Raw genomic sequence first — 22,606 nt, forward strand, 5'->3', positions numbered from 1 at the left:
CCTTATCGAGACTTGCCCGTTGAATCACCCGACTCTTACAACCCGGTTATTACATGGAATTCCATTTCTCACCTCCCTTTTAAAGATTGGGAACATGTCCCTCATCAATACATTCACTATCCCGACATTCGTGTTTGGCAAAGGTTTATGGGGTGGACATTCTTTGGGCGAAATGAGCCTCATTCGGTGAGGAAAATAGAGGTTGAGATTTTGGGTGCCTTTCTTAATGTCAATGGTGATGATAAATGGGGGATAAACATCCCTTACCACTTTGCGGTACATTTGACCAAGCAATGTAACCCGAAAAATAGTTCAATTGTCTTAGGAGGATTGGTTACTAAAATTGCTCATCACTTCTGCTGCTCTAACCAAGAGACCACTAACTTGAGACCGTTACTTATCACTAAGGAGAAGGGGGTTGGACTTGACTATGAATACTTCATATCTTGCAATTGGTTTAGGGATTCTCATCCAACCATGGTTTGGAAAATTGGTAGACAAGACTAAATTAGTCTACCAGAAGAGAAAAAAGAAATAAAGGCCTTAGTCCATACCAAACCCTATCATGGGAGTGCCCCCTTTACCCCCACTACTTATCACTTGCCTCTACGAGGTGAGGCACCTACTACCATTGAGCGGCATGAGAGAGGTCAACCCTCCCAAGCACGCCATTCCACCTCTAACATAGACATGATGGACATGATGCGTGATCTTAGTCTTAATATTAATGCCATCCGTGATGACCAAAGACTTGCATTGCATCCCATATATGATCATTTTCCTAGGCAAGGAGTAATTCAACCCGAGGGGCCACACCCTTCCTTTTATACCTATCCCCCGGGTGGATTTCCTCCTCCCCCTTCTAACCATGATGCAGGTACTTATACTACATATGCTCCCGGTCCAGATTTTTGTGGTTCGGATTATGGAGTTGAGGCATTTAATGGAGGATATTGAGGATTTGGTGGACATGGTGGTGGATATGGTGGGTATAGTAGTTATAGAGATGGACTTGGTAGTGGCCAAAACATTGGTGAATATGTCACTCCTTTCCAAGGGGATGATTCTAGTGGAAGTGGTCATCAAGGTGAAGCATCCGGAAGTGGTAGTGGTAAGAAGGAAGGTAGGAAGGGGTTCAACTTTTGGCCCTTTTCTTGAACGAATGATGAATGGAAGAAGTCCCCCGTATACATACTAGCTTGGGTGGAGGCTAGCTAGTCTAGTAAGTTTTCTTTGCTTTGCACTTTAGTTTATTTTCTCGCAGCCCATTAAATATGACCCCTTGTCCTTCTTATTTATGTGCTTTGAGCCATTTTTGTGGTTTAGTTGGGTGATTTACATGTTGGCACATTGAGGACAATGTTTTGTTTAGCTTGGGGGGGGGGGGGTGCATTTTCATTGTAGTGTAGTTGCATTTAGGAAAAATGTGAAAATTTTGAGAAAATTGTGTGTTTTTGCTTGCTTTTTGCCTACTTTCCCTCTTGTTTATCCTAATGATAGCTTATAGCTAATGATTTATTCTTATTTGATGGGATAATTGCCACATCGGGATGTATTGACATAGTAGGTGGGAGATGGAAAATGAACCGAATAGGCTTGATCTTGACTATTGGCAAGCTACAAAATTTGTAAGGTAGGACCTCTTTGGACCGATGCATCCATATCCGGTCTCTCTTAGGTGAGTGTAGGTCTCCTTATGGTGTGTGTTTCATCAAAACGCATAAGTATGGTCTTGATTTCATCTCTTTTACAATCATGCATTCATTTATTGTTAGCATTTTGGAGACATTCACATGATTAAATTTGCCTTTTTGAACCCCTTCACAAAATTGATCCCTAGCTACATATAAAAATTGCCTAACTTGATGAGCTTGTAGTTTTTGATTAGTTGTGTTTGGGTGCTCATTTGGGATTTGTTTTATCTTGATATATCATTGTGAGCTTGGTCTTAATCCTCTTGAAAAAAAATGAAAGAAAAAGAAAAATGATGAAAAAAAAAATGAATTGAAAAGATGAGAAAGAAGAAAGAAAAGAAGCATGATAAGAAAAAAAGAGAAGCATGGTTTATGATTTTGGAAAATAAAAAGAAGTTGATGTAAGAAGCTCTCATGTCTTATTCATATATTTTGGAGAGCATTCTTATGATTTGTATCAAAATTTTTGGGAATAATTTCGGGAATTAAGCATCCTTGCATATGGTTATTACTAGCTTGACTTAGCTCCACATACCATAAATCATTTGTTCCCCTTTCTTACCCATTATTTATTTGCCTTCTTCTTACCCATATGGCTTCTTTTTCATGCTAGCATTTGAATGTTTTGACTTGTGGTTTTGAAATGATTACCATATTAGATTGCAGGTACATTCTCATGAGTCGAGGATAGGTGAGTGTTTTCACACAAAATTGTTGGAATATGTGTCCTCCGACAATAATGCGATCACAACTGTCGATCATGATGATCACATGTTTAATTCTCATTTTAAGAATACATGTGGGAAGTAATATTTTACAGTCAACTGGTCCACACATATCGGTAATGATTGGCTGACTAGAGTTTGACATTACTGTCGTGCGACGGTGGTGATCAGTTGATCCCCTTAGGTCATACCTAAAGGGTAATACTCTTAATTGATTATTGAATTGATCGTATGACGATACGAGTTAATTAAATTACTTAAAATTGACGAACGATTTTGGAAGTAATATTTATGTATCTCATTGTAATTTGATTAAATAAGATACGGTCTAAGTAATCGAATTGTTTTATTACTTAGATGAAATTATTGTTTACGGAAACAATTAAAACTGAATAAATAATTTATTATAAATACAAGATGTTGTGATTTATAATTGGTAAACCGTTTTGGTACAAGTAATTGTGAATTACTAAGTCGATTTTGAACATGACGTATTTTTATTAATACGTTGATTTTTAATATGTTAAAAATACATGACAATTTTACATGACTTGTGACATGTGACAAATTGATAAATTGATAAAGATAAAATGGAACCCATTTTATCTAATATAGACCGAAATATGGGAGGGAGTATAATGTTTAATTTGTGTTAAATTATTAAGTGGAGAGCATAATGATTATAACTAGCTTATAGCCATGCAAGCCTAATTTTTCTTGAGAAGAATGACTTGCCCATGCATTGGCTCACTCCTCCTCTCCTCTCCTCTCTCCCCACCGGTTTTCCAAAAGCAATATAGAGAGTTTTTCTCTATCATTATTCATTTATACTTTACATAATATTTCTAGTGTAAGAAATACAAATCTCTCTAAGAAAAACTAGAGAAATAAATACTCCAAAATTCTTCTTCTCTTAGCCGAAAATTCAAGAGGACAAAACAATAGTTTGGGTCAATTTTTAGTTAAATTAATATTGTTCTAGTATAATAATATTAATTTTTAGGAGGTTATTTTGGGTATAATTCCTTGGGAGGGATTCTAGGCTTGAATCCTTTGTTCATCCAATATTAGGAAGCTCAAGAACAAGTGAGTAGGAGAACTCATTTGTGCCCATATATCCGAAATCTCAATGTAAGGAAAATGATTTCTTCTTTATCTTTGTTTATGTTTTCATGCATAAGATCTAAATTAATTTTATGACTAAATTAATAGTAACTTATATGAATAAGTTGAGTATAATGAGATATAGATTTCTAACAAAAATGTCCTTTCACATACAAATGAGTTTGAGTGCATCGTGAGAGTCCATTAGTCAAAAGATCATGCAAGAGCTTAAAGGTTCGTTCAAAGTCTTTCATGCTACGCCGTCATGTAAATATCATCCATGTTTTTGAATTATTCCTTATGCCCATGTTGTCTTGGGTTTTGAATCATTTTGCGTAGCTTGTTTTGGGATTTCGCAATTGATGGGATATGGCTTCTTGCTTTGGGACAAGCAAGAGTTTAGCTTGGGGGAGTTTGATGTGTCCATTTTATATATGCTTTACCCCTATTTTAGCTCAAGTTTATATGATTATTTCACTAATATTAGTGATTATGTGAGCTAATCCCGTGTTCTAGTTGTATTTGCTTGTTTCGTTGTGTTTTGTAGGAAATTAAGGGTTTTGTAGCTTTTCCCGTCAAATAACAAGCATACTAGTTCATGAGGCTAACAAAGACCAAGCATGACCATGGAAGAGTATGTTTCCAAGCCCTAGCAAGAGTGTATGAAATATGGATTGATAATGCAAAATGATCTTACAAAAGAGCCCAAAAGATGTCCAAATTTATGAAGAGAATACCAAGCTTAGGATGCTCCTTTGGATGCTCTTAGGTAGTATTATGAAGCATTAACCAGTGGCTTAAAGATAGCATTAATCGCATACTTTGGATTCCTTGGAGCATTTAATCAAGAAATGGAGAAATAAACCCGGAACCCTACGGCCCCGATCGGGGTTGACCTCCTCTTGGACTTTTACGTTATGCCCCTATTTTACTATAAATAGGGGCCTTCATCCGTAATTGTAGGACATCTTTCATATACCATTTTACTCTTTTAAAGCCTTAAGCAAACAATTCTCTCATAGTTTTCATATTAGTTTTAATATTGTTAAGCATTTGGTTATTGTTAAACATTTGGTTCTTATATTCAAGCTTTTGGTTCTCATTTGTTCTTCTTTTCAAGTTCCTAGTTCAAGTTCCATTTCTTATTTCGGTAGTTCTAATTCTGGTTTATTTAGTTTACATTTTCTATTTTAGTTTTTACATAATTTTATCATTAGTATTTTTATTATTATATCACATAGTTTATTATTACAGTTTATGATTCACCATTTAGTTTACATTATTTCTATAATCATGTCTAACATTTCATACATCATATTTTGTAGTTTACATTTCAATATGAGTAGCTAAATTTCCTTAGTCTAGGGACTAGGGAAGCCATGCAATAACTAATATATGTAAAATGATAAATTAGGTTGATATAATATTGTCTAATTGTTCTTATCACATGTTTGTATCGTCACGACTAATCTTTGTTTAGAGGCCTTATTCATCGATTAAGTTTTTTAATTCGTTCTATAAGTCGAGAGGCATGGAATCGGATTAGAATAAGCATGTGTAGTAGGACGACCTAGTCATAAACGAGAGTTTCTCTAGGACCCGGTCTATGGTTGACACTAATATCGATAGATGGGTGTCTTTAAGCCTAAACAATTGACATTGTTATTATTTCCGAGTTTAACATGAATATATATATATTTACAATTGCATGTGTGACCCGACTCCCCTAGACTCCTTTAATCATATATTGTTATATCATCTTATTTGCTAATCATCAAACCAAACAAACCAAACCAATCGTTATCGATCTTGATAGAAGTCTACTCATAGCATTTCATAGTGCAATTCCCTTCTACTTGTGTTCGACCCCTATTACTACATTAATTTGTGTCTAGGGAATTTATCTTTGATTAGGTGTGCGACATAGCCTACCAGAGCACCATCCACATAATGTGAAACTTTCCCTCGCTTCATAATGTGTAGGGTTCTGGTCGGCTCCCGTTATCTTCTACTCCTTTAATTTGACCTTCAGTTTAAACTCTTTTAAAACCTCAATCACTCCAACTTGTGTTAATTTACTTTCATATTTTTTTCCTTATTCATTTGGTGGTTTTGGCTAACTTAGTATTGTTAGACCCCGTTGACCCGCAATGACTTCATTACTCATAGCCGCCTCCTTTTGCGCTACTTCTCTTTTGGTGGGTATTGGTTAGGTTGCTTGTGATCATTTAGGGAAGTGGTTAGAAGGATGAACTTTCAAGTGTACTCCATGTACCCCTTTGGAGCAAACTACTTGCCATTCAATTTGGTCTTCTTTCTTGTGCAATCACATGGGTTGTTTTATTATCAGCTCATTATCTCTTTGTTGCTACTTCCTCCATTCCACTTTTATTGTACTCTTTTTTGTAAAATTTATTCCAAATTAACTATTCCCTTTCTAAATTTGGTATGTTAAAATGGTAGGCTACCGCTATTACCCCTAATCTTTTAACTATCTGTCCCTCCATCAAAATGACATTGTACCCCTTCTTCCCAAATAAAGGGGTAGAGTAGTAGTTTTACATTTATCTCTTAAACCTTCCCAAAATAAAAACTAGGACACCAAAAGTGGAATGGAGAAAATATTATTCAATTAAATCACAATGTTTTTAAAAATAGTGGGATAAAATTCACTCATAAATAACATAGCATGAATTTTGGTAGTTCTCTATGTTTTATAAATGGTGGGTGGGTATAAGTAGAAGTTATCTTAAAAATATTGTTGTTATTGCATTTGAGTTGAACTTAATAGTATATTCTATCATTGTAATATTAATATTTGATTATTGGTATTGATGATTGGCATGGCCTGTTGTATCAACCTATGCCTTAAACACTAAAAAATTCAACTTCGTACATTTAACATGTATGCTTCTAGCATGGTTTGATGTGGATTATAAAAATCTTAATCGGATTGTCATAGCTAGATAATTGTCATTGAAAAGTTATAACCTTATTTAATATCATGAGTTAGCCATTAGTTTAATAAATTTGGTGAAGTGGTAGTATTAGTCAAACAAACATTTTAGAAACTCAAAATTTAAAGGTGTTGTCAATATTATTAATCATACAAATCCTCCCCATATATTATTGTCTCCTACAAAACAAATTCACTCCGAAAAGGCTATGTCAATATCACAAATACTCATGGAATATAAAGTACTAAACTGCCTCCCGTCTATTATGAATATCTATAACATTTTAGTTCATTTTCAGCTTAAGATATAATGATTAATGGGAAGTTAAAATTACCATGACTTATAAATTTATACTCACTAAACTCAATATATAAGCGTGTGATAGTTTAATAAATTTAATCTACTTATATTATAAGAATAAAATTTGTTTTGTTCTTAGGAAATCTACTTTTATTAGGATAATTTTATTAAATTTTCTTAGAAATCTACTATTGTTAGGATACATTTTATAACATTTTAGTTCATTTTTAACTTAAGATAGAATGAGAGTTAAACTTACAATTACTTATAAATTTATACTCAATCACTAAACTCGATATATATGTGTGTGATTTAATAAATTTAATCTACTTATTGTAGGATATAAAATTAAATAAAAATTGTTTTGTTTTTAAGAAATCTACTCTTATTAGGATAATTTTATTAAATTTTTTTAGAAATCTACTCTTGTTAGTGTTTTGGTAAATTTCTACCAAGTAGGGTTAAAGTGGTCTTAGTGCCTAATCAATATTATGATTTGTGTCTGATTTTATTTTGAATGTTATGCTAAGTTGAACGTAAACGCAAATAAAGGACACAAGGAATTTTGGTTACGCGGAAAACCCGATGTGGGAAACAACCGCGGGGGGGGGGGGACGGAATCCCACCAATATTTTCACTATAATTCGGTTGAGAATACAATGTGGAACGATGCTAGAATAATTATACTTTGGAGGCTAGAGTTCTTTGTGTGTTCCTCAATAAATCTTAGGTCTTGTGTTTATGCCCCTTATATAGTGAAGCTCCTGCATCTAGGGTTCCTTGCTTTCTCCCTAATTATTCAGAATTTGGTAATAACTAGGATTTCCTTATCTAGAATATGGCAATAACTAGGATTTCCTTATTTTACCCGTGAATCCGCTAGCATCCTAGTCCGAGTCCAAGTCCTCCTTGCACGTTATCCTGCCTCTGCTTCCTGATTACTCTGCTTCCTGACCTATTTCTTGACCTGCTTCTCTGGCTCGAACCATATTCAGAATTTGGGCATAACAGTTTGCCCCCAATTTTTCGCGAAAATCACCTTCTGATAGTTGAGCGGGAAATTGCAATGTACCGTTGAATGACTTCCCGCATACTCTTTTCTAATCCTCTAATTTCCACATTTAAAACCCCAACCACTTCCCCTATTTAATCTCATTCCGTCTCCCCTATCACTCTCTCTCCTTAATTATTTCATCTCCTCAAAACTCTCAAAAACCCTCGTTTCTCCAAAACGTCTCCCCGTTTTCTTTTCGCCGTCAGCGCCGTCTTCCCCATCTCACAGGAACTTTTATTCCTCCTTTTTCTTCAATTTATTATGGCCAAAACTCGGTTCGCCGCCTCCTCGTCTGTCACCGTCGATCTTGTCAAAGACGACGTCTTTCCCTCCTAACGTATCCTTAAGAAACCCCATTTCTGTGACTCCACCCTAACCCAGAGTGATATTCCAAGAATCAAAGCTCTCCTGGGTCTAGGTGATGATTCACATCCCTAGCCCCGGTCAAAAAGCTGACGCCTCGCGTAAGGGGTGGATTTGTTTGTATATATACCCTTTTGTCCTTGGTCTTAAGTTTCCTTTTCCTCCCATTATCCAAGGTTTTATTCATTTAAACTCCCTTCCCATGACTCAAATTGCTCCATATGCATGGAGAATCCTCTTATCTACCGTCACCCTGAACAATAGTTTGGGTGCTGATATTGGGCTATCAGATCTGTCCCACAGGTTTGAGTGCCGATCATTTGGGAATGGCCAATATACCTTTAGGGCCGTGGAGAAGACTGAAAACTTCCTTCAATTTGCGACTAAAGGCAAAGACGACGGCTGGTTTGAGGGTTTCTTTTATATCAAGCTTGATTCTATTCCCTTGTATGCTGATTACCTCTTCGAACGCTGGATCCAGACCAGGAGTAAGTACGCTTGCATGTCTCTTTTCCTAATTCTTTCTTTTACTTACCTTCCTTACCCTGTGTTTTATTGCAGAACTTAAGAAACCTGAGAGGTCTGAGGACGAGGACACCTCTGTTGTGAAGCTCTATTCCATCCCTGAAGAACAAAGGACGTTCCCTGCATTGCTCTCTGGCCTTGACAACTCTGCTGCTGAAGAAACCATGTCTTCTGGTGAGTGTCCGTTTTCTAACTCTTGCTTGCCCTAGCAACTATTTACCCTGAGACCTTACATCTGCCTTCGGGCATTTTAATAGGAAGTACCCACTCAACTGCCTCCCAGATCCTAATGCGCCAAGCAAGGAAGAGGGTTGCTGAGTCCACCCCATCCCCTGCTTCCTCGAAAACAAGGTATGCGGCCAGACCTACTCCTAAGCCTATTGAGGTTACTCCCTTATCCCGTGCCCCATGGTTGTCCAACTCGTGCTGATGATCAGTTGATTCGTCTTCCTGCTGGCTTTGGGGATGCAGAGCGTGTCAACTACTAGCCCTCATCGGAGCGGCTCCTGACACCAACCTGCACCCAGATTTTTGAAGAGACTGACCCCCAAGAGATGACTGACCTGGCTGTTGAACAATGCTTCATTGTAAGTCTGCTCTTTGCTCTCTTTATCCCTTGCCTTTATTATTTCGACTTTCTCTTTGACTGACAGCCTCCTTATGTGCCCCAGGCTCTGCAATCTTCTCTCTACCTCCGCAAGATGCTGAAAAGAGCCAAGACTGAATGTTTGTCGGCTGTGGGGAAGAACGAGGAGCTAACAACCACCTGTGCTAAACTGAGGGAGTAGCTTTATGCGGCTAAGAGGGATAAGGAGGTGGCCAATGATCAGCTAGCCAAGACGCAGGAGGCTGACCGTGTTTTGACTACTGGACTGACTAAGGCTGAGGCTCGTGCTGAAGAGATGGCTGAACTGGCCAGGAAAGTGGGTGCCTATACTGCCTTTGAAGGGAGGATTGACTGCATCCGAGCCTACACTGAGGGGAGGCATACTACCTGGAACATGGAGGAGGAGCAGGCTAAATTTGCCCGTGCTTTCCCCAATGGTATGGACTTGAGCGCTTTGTGCCCCCCTGACGCTGAGGTTGCTGACCCTGAGCCCGAATTCCTATCCATGGACATCTCTGGAACTATCTCTGAGGCATATGCTGTAGAGGAGATCCTGGCACAGGCGGCTAGCGGTGATGCTACAGTGGCTCCTAGGGCTGATCAGGTACCTGCGTTAAACGATCAGACAGAGCATGGGAAGCAGGGCAAGAGTCGGGATGCTGATGTTGAGAGGATTGACCTCTCTTAAAAATATGTAATCATACCCTTATGAGTACCAGGTCCCCTACTGCTAGGGTCCTTATTTTGACATTCTTGTTATAAGTTCTGGCTACGGATTACTTGTATGATGTCATGCGTATGTAGGCACTTTCCCTTAGCTCATCAACTGTGTCCAGGCTCCTGGCCATTTCGATCTGATTCTGCTCTGCTATCTGTCAACCATATCTGTGTATTGGCCCCAGAACTTCCGATGGAATTAAAGCTTCCGCACCGAATACCAAGCTGAATGGCGTTTGCCCCGTTGCTATCTTTGGCGTCGTCATGTCTTACTAGAGTACTAGTGGTAACTCGTCTGCCCACTTACCCCCTAGCTCCTCCAGCCGCTTCCTGAGGTTCTCTACAATGATCTTATTGCTGGATTCTGCTTAGCCGTTTGTCTACGGGTACTGGGGAGCAGACTTTCTTAGTGTTATATTCCAACGCGAACAAAACCCTTCAGTGTTATCGGATATGAACTGGGATCCATTGTCGCATATAATTTCAGATGTTATCCCAAATCTGCTGATGATGTTACGTTTTATAAAAGAGATCACCTGGGCCTCCTTTACTTCTGTCATTGCTTCAGCTTCAATCCACTTTGAGAAATAGTCGGTCATGATAAGCATATATACTCTGTTTCCTGGATCCCTGGGTAGCATTCCTACTATGTTCATCCCCCACATCATAAATGGCCATGGGAAAATGATCGGATGCATTGGTTCTGCTGGCTGATGAATTGTTGGAGCTGCCTTTTGGCACGAATTACAACGTTTGGCGTGGTTTACAGCGTCTGCTCTCATAGTAGGCCAGAAATACCCCTGCCTTGAGACTTTATTAGATAGACTTCTTCCCCCAGCGTCATTTCCACATTCTCCGCTATGCACATCCTGCAGCACTGTGTTGGCTTCTTCCTTATTTAGGCACCTGAGATAAGGTACCGCCAAAGATCTCCTAAAGAGCACGTTATCTATTAGAACGAATCTGGAAGCTTTGATTCTGAAACTCCGTGCTTCTTTCTTATCTTCTGGGAGTTTCCCATCTTTCAGCCATTCCACATAAGGTTTTCTCCAATCTGAATCCACCTGCTGGTTTTCATCTGATACTAGAATTCCTGCGCCATTCACGTGTTATACGTGCGTTGCTTCCCCTGGTTGATTTTGCTCCAACTCTTTCTGTATAGCTGGAGTTAACACTTGAGTAATTGGTATATTAGAAAGTTTCGTGGGCTAGAATGTGGCTCCCAACGTGGCCAGAGCGTCTGCCTCCACGTTCTGATCCCTTGGGACCTGAGTAATCTTGAAAGACCGGAACTTCAGCTTTTGCTCTGTGGCTACCTTCAGGTAGGCTATCATTTTCGAATCACGCGCCACGTATTCATTGTTCACATGGTTCACCACAAGCAATGAGTCACTGTACACTCTCAGGTTCCTCACCTTGAGCCCCTGCACAATTTGCATCCCCGGTATAAGTGCCTCATACTCTGCTTCATTATTAGTTGCTTTGAATTCGCACCTGACTGCTTGTACCATCATATCCCCCTTTGGCGACCGGAGGACCAGACCTAATGCAGCTCCCCGTGCATTCGAGGCTTCATCTATGTATAGGGTCTAAGTCCCACTTTCCTGGTCCCCTAGTAATGTTAACATCCCCTTTCCTGCCTCCACACAGGTAGCGGGACAGAAATCTGAGACAAAATCTGCCAGGGCCTGGGACTTGATTGCTGTCCTAGGTTCAAATTGTAAATCATAACCACTTAGGTGTACCGACCACTTGGTCATTTTCCAGATAATTCAGGCTTCCTCATGATCGTTTTCAATGGGTAATTAGTTACGACATGAATAGTATGAGATTCAAAATATGGGCGTAGTTTGTACTAAGCAGTGACCAGAGCTAATACTAGTTTCTCGAAAGGCGTGTACCTGGTCTCTGCAGGAAGAAGAGACTTACGGATATAGTATACTGGATGATGCATCCCCTCTTGCTCTTTGACCAGAACAGCACTTACTGCCGCTTCTGTAACCGACAGATACAGGAACAGTGGCTCTCCCTGCTCTGGCTTGGTCAGCAGTGGTGGTGTGCTTAGGTAGAACTTGAGTTCTTTAAATGCTTTCTCGTGCTTTTCCGTCCACTCTAACTTCTGGCTCTTTCTCAGTATATCATAGAACAGCTTGTATCTATCCGAGGCTCGTGAGATGAATCTACTTAAGGCTGCCATCTTTCCTGCTAACAATTGCACGTCCATTGGCCTCTGTGGTGACTCCAACTGGAGGACTGCCTTGATCTGATCCACACCGGCTTCAATTCCTCTTTGTGTTACCATGTATCCTAGGAACTTTCCGGAGGACACCCCAAATGAGCACTTGGATGGATTAAGCTTCATCTTATATTCCCTTAATGTTTTGAAGGTATTGATAAATGTTCCATGTGCATACCAGATTTCTTTTATTTAACTACCATATCATCTATATATACCTCCATGGTCCTCCCTATCTGCTGTTTGAACATCTTGTTTACCAGTCGCTAGTAGGTGGAGCCAGCGTTTTTCAGGCCAAAGGGCATTACATTGTAACAGTATATGCCTCGTTCTGACATGAATGTTGTCTTCTCTTGATCTTGCATATGCATCTTGATCTGATTATAACCAGTCCAGGCGTCTAGAAAGGTGAGCACTTCATGTCCAGCCGTGGCATCCACCATTGCATCGATATGTGGCAGTGAAAAAGGATCTTTAGGACAAGCTTTATTTAGGTCTGTAAAATCTACATAGACCTTCCACTTTCCATTCTTATTAGGTACCACTACCACATTAGAGAGCCGGTCTGGATAGCTGACCACCCTAATCTTTCCCACTGCCAGGAGGCTGTCCACTTCCTTATTGATAACCTCATTCTGCTCTGCCGCAAATTTCCTTCTCTTCTGTCGTACCGGGATGCAGCCCGGATTCACGCTTTACTTATGTGAGATGATGGATGGATCTATGCCGACCATATCACTGTGGGACCAGGCAAAACAGTCTATGTTATCTTTAAGAAATTGAATTAGCTGATCTCGTAGTTTTCCAGTATAGGTTGCTCCGATTAATACTGCTCTGTCCGGGTGCACCTCGTCCAGGTAGACCTGGTCTAATTCCTCTAAGGATGGCTCCTTGTACTCCTCCGAGGTGCACCGGTCCTGTAATTTCTATGAAGGAAGCTTGGTTGTGGCTTTTAGGGCTTGCTTATAACAGCTTCTGGATTCCTCGCAATCTCCTCTTACTTTGACTACACCCCACGGAGTTGGGAACTTGAGACATTGATGATATATTTAGGGGATTGCCTTCATTTGATGTAACCATGGTCTTCCCAAGATAAAGTTGTAGGTGGTTGGGCCCTCGATGACTAGGTACCTCACTAACTTGTTGACACCTTTGATATAAGTTGGGATAGTTATCTCGCCTAATGAATGCGCTGTCTCACCACTAAATCCCACCAATGGCACAGATTTCCTTACTAAATTTTCCTTGTTGAAGCCCATTATTTTGACGGTTTCAAACATGATGAGGTTCACAGAGCATCCAATGTCCACCAATACCTTTTTCACGGTGCAATTCCCAATAGATAGTGTTATGGTGAGGGCGTCGTGGTGCTGCTCTAACTCGTTTCCTGCGTCAGTTTCATCGAATGTGACTATAGGCAAGTCACTCTAGTTCACTCTGCATGATGTTTCTTGGTGGTCTCCTTTGCCTTCGGTAGCTTGTCTCTTGGCTGCAGAGTAGGTTAACCCTGACAACTCGGATCCACCTGTTATCACGTTAATGATCTTGGTGCAGATAGGTGGGGCAGAGGGGAGCATCTGATTTGCTATCTCCCTCTTGTCCTGCTTGCCTCCACGTGATAACAGGTGATCCAAACTCCCCTTTCGCACCTGAAATCGCACCTCCTTCCGGAGCCTGAAACAATCTTCTGTTCGGTGTCCTATATCTTGGTGATACTCACACCTCTTACTGCGGTCCCGGTCGTCATTGGGCTTGTCCTGCGTTGGCGGCTTAGGTCACCTCACCTGGTCCCCTAGTTCTCTCAATGCTTTTAACAGACCTTCCATTCCCGTATTGAACCCGTACTCAGCTAACCGGGGTGGATATTGCGAATCTCCCCCCCTGCTGAGATTTTTCTGCCACTTTGCTGATGTTGGATCTGCTGTATGGTTTAGTTCTCTCGTCTTTTTTCTCTGTCGGAATCTTCCTACTCGTTCAATCGAAAATTACTGTTCCTTTTATGGATAGTATATATTCCTCGAACCTTAATGCTGATGTTGCGCACTGCTAAACTTCCTCGAATTCTCACAGGGATGCATCGTTAATTCCTTATATAGATCTGAATCTTTATCTAAGCCTTGCCTGAAGGCATTAATAGCTGTAGATGTGTCGCAGCCCCGTATGGCCACCTTTTCCGTGTTGAATCATGTAATATAATCCTTTGTTGATTCCCCAATCTCATGTACGATCTTGTAAAGATCACTAGGCTGTTTGGGAGTCCTTCTATTGTTGGTGAATTGCTGATTGAATGCATTGACCAAGTCGGTAAACGAGGATATAGATTTGTTGGGCAGACGAATAAACCATTGTAGCGCTGCTCCTGACACGGTCGACCCAAATCCTTTACACATACATGCCTCTTTAGAGGACCCCGTTGCTGCAGTTACCATCATCTTCTGTTTATACTGGCTGACGTGGTCACAAGGATCTGAGGTCCCATCAAAGAGAGTCATCGTTGGGACACTGAATCCTTTTGGCAAAGCCACAGTAGCTATGGCGTTGGTAAAAGGGCGAATCAACATAGCTGTCTGGCGTTGCCATCTCCAAAGGTGGCGGCATTCCTTGGACTCTCCGGAGAAGGCTACGTAGTTCCTGCTACTGCTGCTTTATATAGGCTTCCCTTCCTGTGGGCTGCTGGTACGCCGGTGGTTTCATATTCTGAGTATCTGCTAGGCCCTGTCGTCCAATTGTCGTTGATGCGGGCATCTGGAGGGTTACCGGACCTGAGCTACTTACCCACGCATATTCTGGCCTATGTAGGATTAGCTCTATGGCTAGCAGGGTTACGGTTCCCAACCTCCCCCGTGGGTGTTGCTGCTCCCTTCAATCTGCGCCAGAGAGATTGTCAGAACGTATGAAAATATCTAGGGGCAGAGTACCTGATATAGGCGTTGGTTCCTAACGCTTTGACTCGTCATATGGTGTTAGTGCCCCCAATCCCGTCAGAATCAGGCCCTTCTTCTGCTGCGGTGTAGTTTCCATATTTAGCTGAGATATCATATCCTATGGCAGTTGGCGAGCCTGCCTCCTCTCACTGTCTCCTGCTGGTGCTCCACTGAACCTAGTATCCTGCATCCAGGTCGTAGGACTGGCAGTTTGCTGTCGTAGCTCATCGATCTGGGCTTGGAGGAGGTTGTTATCCGCTTCCATCTGAGATCTCATACTCCTATTCTCACTTTACATTGTCCTGATGGTCCTTGATAAGGTGTCTAGCCCGCTTATCATAATGATAGTGGGACTCGGTGGAGTCAGATCTTGGTTCTGCTGGCTGATGAATTGTTGGAGCTGCCGTTTGGCACGAATTACAACGTTTGGCGTGGTTTACAGCGTCTGCTCTCATAGTAGGCCAGAAATACCCCTGCCTTGAGACTTTATTAGATAGACTTCTTCCCCCAGCGTCATTTCCACATTCTCCGCTATGCACATCCTGCAGCACTGTGTTGGCTTCTTCCTTATTTAGGCACCTGAGATAAGGTACCGCCAAAGATCTCCTAAAGAGCACGTTATCTATTAGAACGAATCTGGAAGCTTTGATTCTGAAACTCCGTGCTTCTTTCTTATCTTCTGGGAGTTTCCCATCTTTCAGCCATTCCACATAAGGTTTTCTCCAATCTGAATCCACCTGCTGGTTTTCATCTGATACTATAATTCCTGCGCCATTCACGTGTTATACGTGCGTTGCTTCCCCTGGTTGATTTTGCTCCAACTCTTTCTGTATAGCTGGAGTTAACACTTGAGTAATTGGTATATTAGAAAGTTTCGTGGGCTAGAATGTGGCTCCCAACGTGGCCAGAGCGTCTGCCTCCACGTTCTGATCCCTTGGGACCTGAGTAATCTTGAAAGACCGGAACTTCAGCTTTTGCTCTGTGGCTACCTTCAGGTAGGCTATCATTTTCGAATCACGCGCCACGTATTCATTGTTCACATGGTTCACCACAAGCAATGAGTCACTGTACACTCTCAGGTTCCTCACCTTGAGCCCCTGCACAATTTGCATCCCCGGTATAAGTGCCTCATACTCTGCTTCATTATTAGTTGCTTTGAATTCGCACCTGACTGCTTGTACCATCATATCCCCCTTTGGCGACCGGAGGACCAGACCTAATGCAGCTCCCCGTGCATTCGAGGCTTCATCTATGTATAGGGTCTAAGTCCCACTTTCCTGGTCCCCTAGTAATGTTAACATCCCCTTTCCTGCCTCCACACAGGTAGCGGGACAAATCGAGACAAAATCTGCCAGGGCCTGGGACTTGATTGCTGTCCTAGGTTCAAATTGTAAATCATAACCACTTAGGTGTACCGACCACTTGGTCATTTTCCAGATAATTCAGGCTTCCTCATGATCGTTTTCAATGGGTAATTAGTTACGACATGAATAGTATGAGATTCAAAATATGGGCGTAGTTTGTACTAAGCGGTGACCGAGCTAATACTAGTTTCTCGAAAGGCGTGTACCCGGTCTCTGCAGGAAGAAGAGACTTACGGATATAGTATCTTGGATGATGCATCCCCTCTTGCTCTTTGACCGAACAAAGACTTATCGCCGCTTTCAGAACCGATGATACGAGGAACAGTGGCTCTCCCTACTCGGCTTGGTCGGCGGTGGTGGTGTGCTTAGGTAGAACTTGAGTTCTTTAAATGCTTTCTCGTGCTTTTCCGTCCACTCTAACTTCGGCTCTTTCTCGGTATATCATAGAACAGCTTGTATCTATCCGAGGCTCGTGAGATGAATCTACTTAAGGTCGCCATCTTTCCCGCTAACAATTGCACGTCCATTAGCCTCTCGTGGTGACTCCAACTGGAGGACCGCCTTGATCTGATCCACACCGGCTTCAATTCCTCTTTGTGTTACCATGTATCCTAGGAACTTTCCGGAGGACACCCCAAATGAGCACTTGGATGGATTAAGCTTCATCTTATATTCCCTTAATGTTTTGAAGGTATTGATAAATGTTCCATGTGCATACCAGATTTCTTTTATTTAACTACCATATCATCTATATATACCTCCATGGTCCTCCCTATCTGCTGTTTGGACATCTTGTTTACCAGTCGCTAGTAGGTGGAGCCAGCGTTTTTCAGGCCAAAGGGCATTACATTGTAACAGTATATGCCTCGTTCTGACATGAATGTTGTCTTCTCTTGATCTTGCATATGCATCTTGATCTGATTATAACCAGTCCAGGCGTCTAGAAAGGTGAGCACTTCATGTCCAGCCGTGGCATCCACCATTGCATCGATATGTGGCAGTGAAAAAGGATCTTTAGGACAAGCTTTATTTAGGTCTGTAAAATCTACATAGACCTTCCACTTTCCATTCTTATTAGGTACCACTACCACATTAGAGAGCCGGTCTGGATAGCTGACCACCCTAATCTTTCCCACTGCCAGGAGGCTGTCCACTTCCTTATTGATAACCTCATTCTGCTCTGCCGCAAATTTCCTTCTCTTATGTCGTACCGGGATGCAGCCCGGATTCACGCTTTACTTATGTGAGATGATGGATGGATCTTTGCCGACCATATCACTGTGGGACCAGGCAAAACAGTCCATGTTATCTTTAAGAAATTGAATTAGCTGATCTCGTAGTTTTCCAGTATAGGTTGCTCCGATTAATACTGCTCTGTCCGGGTGCACCTCGTCCGGGTAGACTGGTCTAATTCCTCTAAGGATGGCTCCTTGTACTCCTCCGAGGTGCACCGGTCCTGTAATTTCTATGAAGGAAGCTTGGTTGTGGCTTTTAGGGCTTGCTTATAACACTCTGGATTCCTCGCAATCTCCTCTTACTTTGACTACACCCCACGGAGTTGGGAACTTGAGACATTGATGATATATTTAGGGGATTGCCTTCATTTGATGTAACCATGGTCTTCCCAAGATAAAGTTGTAGGTGGTTGGGCCCTCGATGACTAGGTACCTCACTAACTTGTTGACACCTTTGATATAAGTTGGGATAGTTATCTCGCCTAATGAATGCGCTGTCTCACCACTAAATCCCACCAATGGCACAGATTTCCTTACTAAATTTTCCTTGTTGAAGCCCATTATTTTGACAGTTTCAAACATGATGAGGTTCACAGAGCATCCAATGTCCACCAATACCTTTTTCACGGTGCAATTCCCAATAGATAGTGTTATGGTGAGGGCGTCGTGGTGCTGCTCTAACTCGTTTCCTGCGTCAGTTTCATCGAATGTGACTATAGGCAAGTCACTCTAGTTCACTCTGCATAATGTTTCTTGGTGGTCTCCTTTGCCTTCGGTAGCTTGTCTCTTGGCTGCAGAGTAGGTTAACCCTGACAACTCGGATCCACCTGTTATCACGTTAATGATCTTGGTGCAGATAGGTGGGGCAGAGGGGAGCATCTGATTTGCTATCTCCCTCTTGTCCTGCTTGCCTCCACGTGATAACAGGTGATCCAAACTCCCCTTTCGCACCTGAAATCGCACCTCCTTCCGGAGCCTGAAACAATCTTCTGTTCGGTGTCCTATATCTTGGTGATACTCACACCTCTTACTGCGGTCCCGGTCGTCATTGGGCTTGTCCTGCGTTGGCGGCTTAGGTCACCTCACCTGGTCCCCTAGTTCTCTCAATGCTTTTAACAGACCTTCCATTCCCGTATTGAACCCGTACTCAGCTAACCGGGGTGGATATTGCGAATCTCCCCCCCTGCTGAGATTTTTCTGCCACTTTGCTGATGTTGGATCTGCTGTATGGTTTAGTTCTCTCGTCTTTTTTCTCTGTCGGAATCTTCCTACTCGTTCAATCGAAAATTACTGTTCCTTTTATGGATAGTATATATTCCTCGAACCTTAATGCTGATGTTGCGCACTGCTAAACTTCCTCGAATCTCTCACAGGGATGCATCGTTAATTCCTTATATAGATCCAATCTTTATCTAAGCCTTGCACAGGTATTAATAGTCAGTAGATGTGTCGCAGCCCCGTATGGCCACCTTTTCCGTGTTGAATCATGTAATATAATCCTTTGTTGATTCCCCAATCTCATGTACGATCTTGTAAAGATCACTAGGCTGTTTGGGAGTCCTTCTATTGTTGGTGAATTGCTGATTGAATGCATTGACCAAGTCGGTAAACGAGGATATAGATTTGTTGGGCAGACGAATAAACCATTGTAGCGCTGCTCCTGACACGGTCGACCCAAATCCTTTACACATACACGCCTCTTTAGAGGACCCCGTTGCTGCAGTTACCATCATCTTCTGTTTATACTGGCTGACGTGGTCACAAGGATCTGAGGTCCCATCAAAGAGAGTCATCGTTGGGACACTGAATCCTTTTGGCAAAGCCACAGTAGCTATGGCGTTGGTAAAAGGGCGAATCAACATAGCTGTCTGGCGTTGCCATCTCCAAAGGTGGCGGCATTCCTTGGACTCTCCGGAGAAGGCTACGTAGTTCCTGCTACTGCTGCTTTATATAGGCTTCCTTTCCTGTGGGCTGCTGGTACGCCGGTGGTTTCATATTCTGAGTATCTGCTAGGCCCTGTCGTCCAATTGTCGTTGATGCGGGCATCTGGAGGGTTACCGGACCTGAGCTACTTACCCACGCATATTCTGGCCTATGTAGGATTAGCTCTATGGCTAGCAGGGTTACGGTTCCCAACCTCCCCCGTGGGTGTTGCTGCTCCCTTCAATCTGCGCCAGAAAGATTGTCAGAACGTATGAAAATATCTAGGGGCAGAGTACCTGATATAGGCGTTGGTTCCTAACGCTTTGACTCGTCATATGGTGTTAGTGCCCCCAATCCCGTCAGAATCAGGCCCTTCTTCTGCTGCGGTGTAGTTTCCATATTTAGCTGAGATATCATATTCTATGGCAGTTGGCGAGCCTGCCTCCTCTCACTGTCTCCTGCTGGTGCTCCACTGAACCTAGTATCCTGCATCCAGGTCATAGGACTGGCAGTTTGCTGTCGTAGCTCATCGATCTGGGCTTGGAGGAGGTTGTTATCCGCTTCCATCTGAGATCTCATACTCCTATTCTCACTTTACATTGTCCTGATGGTCCTTGATAAGGTGTCTAGCCCGCTTATCATAATGATAGTGGGACTCGGTGGAGTCAGATCTTGGTGCCTGGACTACCCCCTTTTCTCCGGTTGTCCCATCCTTTGTTTGCCTTGGCTGACACCTGGGTCCCTGGCTTGCGCCCTTTCCGTTTGTGGTTGACTCACCGCTATCTGAGAACTATGGCTTTGCTTAATAACTGGTACTGGAACTATCCCTTGTGTAGGTACGGCATTTGGTGGCTGCATTGGGGTTGTGCGTACTGCTGTCGTGGAAGGAGGCGGTGCTCGCGTTGCTGGAACGCCGTCCGTTCTGCTCGAATTTGCTTCCAGTTGTCCTGACATGCTAGTGTTCTTCGTATACTGATTAATAGAGACGACCACTATGCCTCACGGTGGGTGCCAAACTGTTTTGGTAAATTTCTACCAAGTAGGGTTAAAGTGGTCTTAATGCCTAATCAATATTACGATTTGTGTCTGATTGTATTTTGAATTTTATGCTAAGTTGAACGTAAACGCAAATAAAGGACACAAGGAAATTTTGGTTACGTAAAAAACCCGATGTGGAAAACAACCGCGGGAGGAGACAGAATCCCACCAATATTTTCACTATAATTCGGTTGAGAATACAATGTGGAACGATGCTAGAACAATTATACTTTGGAGGCTAGGGTTCTTCGTGTGTATTTCTCAATGAATCGTAGATCTTGTGTTTATGCCCCTTATATAGTGAAGCTCCTGCATCTAGGGTTCCTTGCTTTCTCCCTAAGTATTCATAATTTGGTAATAGCTAGGATTTCCTTATATAGAATATGGCAGTAACTAGGATTTCCTTATTTTACCCGTGAATCCGCTAGCATCCTAGTCTGAGTCCAAGTCCTCCTTGCACGTTATCTTGCCTCTGCTTCCTGACCTATTTCTTGACCTGCTTCTCTGGCTCGGCCCATATCCAGAATTTGGGCCTACAGTTAGGATACTTTATATAAATCTACTCTTGTTAGGATAATTTATTAAAGTTTTCTTTAAATTATAAGATTTCTAAAAAAGTTGGACTCTCCAATATCGCTCGAAAAGTTTCTGCTTTATATATATATATATATATATATATATATATATATATATATATATATATATATATATATATATATATATATATATATATATATATATATATATATATATATATATATATATACTAGATTTAATGCCCGTGCGATGCATGGGCCACTTGTAATATTCTGTCTCTTAAGCTATCGTTGAACGTCAAGTAATAAAATAACCACTAAGAATGTCAACTCCCGTCTACAAAGAGGCTTCATGCAAACTCCAACTTCATATTGACTAAGTACTCATTATTAGGCCCAAAATCTGGATATAGGTTGACTTGGGGCAGCAGGCCTGGAAGCATTGCGGGATGCAGGATATCAGGGAGCCAGGGTAGCAGCATCAGCGGGCAATATAGGATGTGGGCTTTGATCTGCGCGGAAGAAGCTTGTGAGAGTCCAATCTGTTGCCAAATCCAAAGAAGGAAAGTCATACCCGGTGTCAAATTAGGAATAACTTGGAGGAAAAGCAAGAAACCCTAGTTCATCTATCTCCCCTATATAAAGAGCCTCAATGCAAAGAAGAAAGATCATCAAAAAATACAAGAATCAACCCTAGCACTCACAGCAAACGAACAAACTGTACTTCCTCTCGAATTATAGTGAAAATATTGGTGGGATTCCGTCTCCCCCCGCGGTTGTTTCCCACATTGGGTTTTCCGCGTCACCAAAAAATTGCTTGTGTTCTTTGTTTACATCGCTCATACAGGATAACATACAACAATCATTCAAATCGTAACATAGACCTAACGCTAAGACCGCTTTAACCCTAAATTGGTAGAAATTTACCAAAACAGTTTGGCGCCCACCGTGGGGCATAGTGGTCGTCTTCGTTAGTCAGTCTACTCAACAGTCAAAACATGTCCGGACACAAGGAAACCACCTCAGGCAGCGTCGGCGGTGTACTAGAAACACAGGTACCGCCCCCTCGGCGAAATGACACAGTTACCATCTCCCTCGCCAGCAGCGGCATCACGTACAACTTCGGTTCGGACCACCACTGCTGCTCAGATACCAGCAGCCAAGCAAAGTCAGAGTTCCCAGGCAGCAGCAAGCCCATCTTCGGGAAGGGCTCAGACTAGAGATCCAGGAGTCGTCCAGGGACAGCAGGGAGTCATGCATTCTGAAAGAGAAGCACAACCCAGGCAACAGATTCAGGCTCCTCC

General features: G+C 42.1%; 1 protein-coding gene across 1 annotated transcript; it reads right to left on the bottom strand.

The window, feature by feature from the left end:
- Window positions 1-13,331: 13,331 nt before the first annotated feature.
- Window positions 13,332-14,843, bottom strand: LOC141629338 (uncharacterized). Its single transcript, XM_074442356.1, has 3 exons — window positions 14,508-14,843; window positions 13,751-13,931; window positions 13,332-13,669 (listed from the first exon to the last, which is right to left on the bottom strand). Exons 1-3 carry the CDS (start codon window positions 14,841-14,843, stop codon window positions 13,332-13,334), a joined length of 855 nt encoding a protein of 284 aa, XP_074298457.1.
- Window positions 14,844-22,606: the final 7,763 nt, after the last annotated feature.

Source organism: Silene latifolia, chromosome Y, assembly GCF_048544455.1.
Source record: "Silene latifolia isolate original U9 population chromosome Y, ASM4854445v1, whole genome shotgun sequence".
Lineage (NCBI taxonomy): Eukaryota > Viridiplantae > Streptophyta > Magnoliopsida > Caryophyllales > Caryophyllaceae > Silene > Silene latifolia.

Excerpts from the sequence above, each read along its gene's own strand:
- LOC141629338 (XM_074442356.1), bottom strand. The coding sequence starts at position 14,843 with ATGTTGATTCGCCCTTTTACCAACGCCATAGCTACTGTGGCTTTGCCA. Across the intron at positions 13,932-14,507 it reads CTAGTGATCTTTACAAGATC|GTGCGAAAGGGGAGTTTGGA; the intron begins GTACATGAGATT and ends GTGCGATTTCAG. Across the intron at positions 13,670-13,750 it reads CAAGAGACAAGCTACCGAAG|GAAACGAGTTAGAGCAGCAC; the intron begins GCAAAGGAGACC and ends AAACTGACGCAG.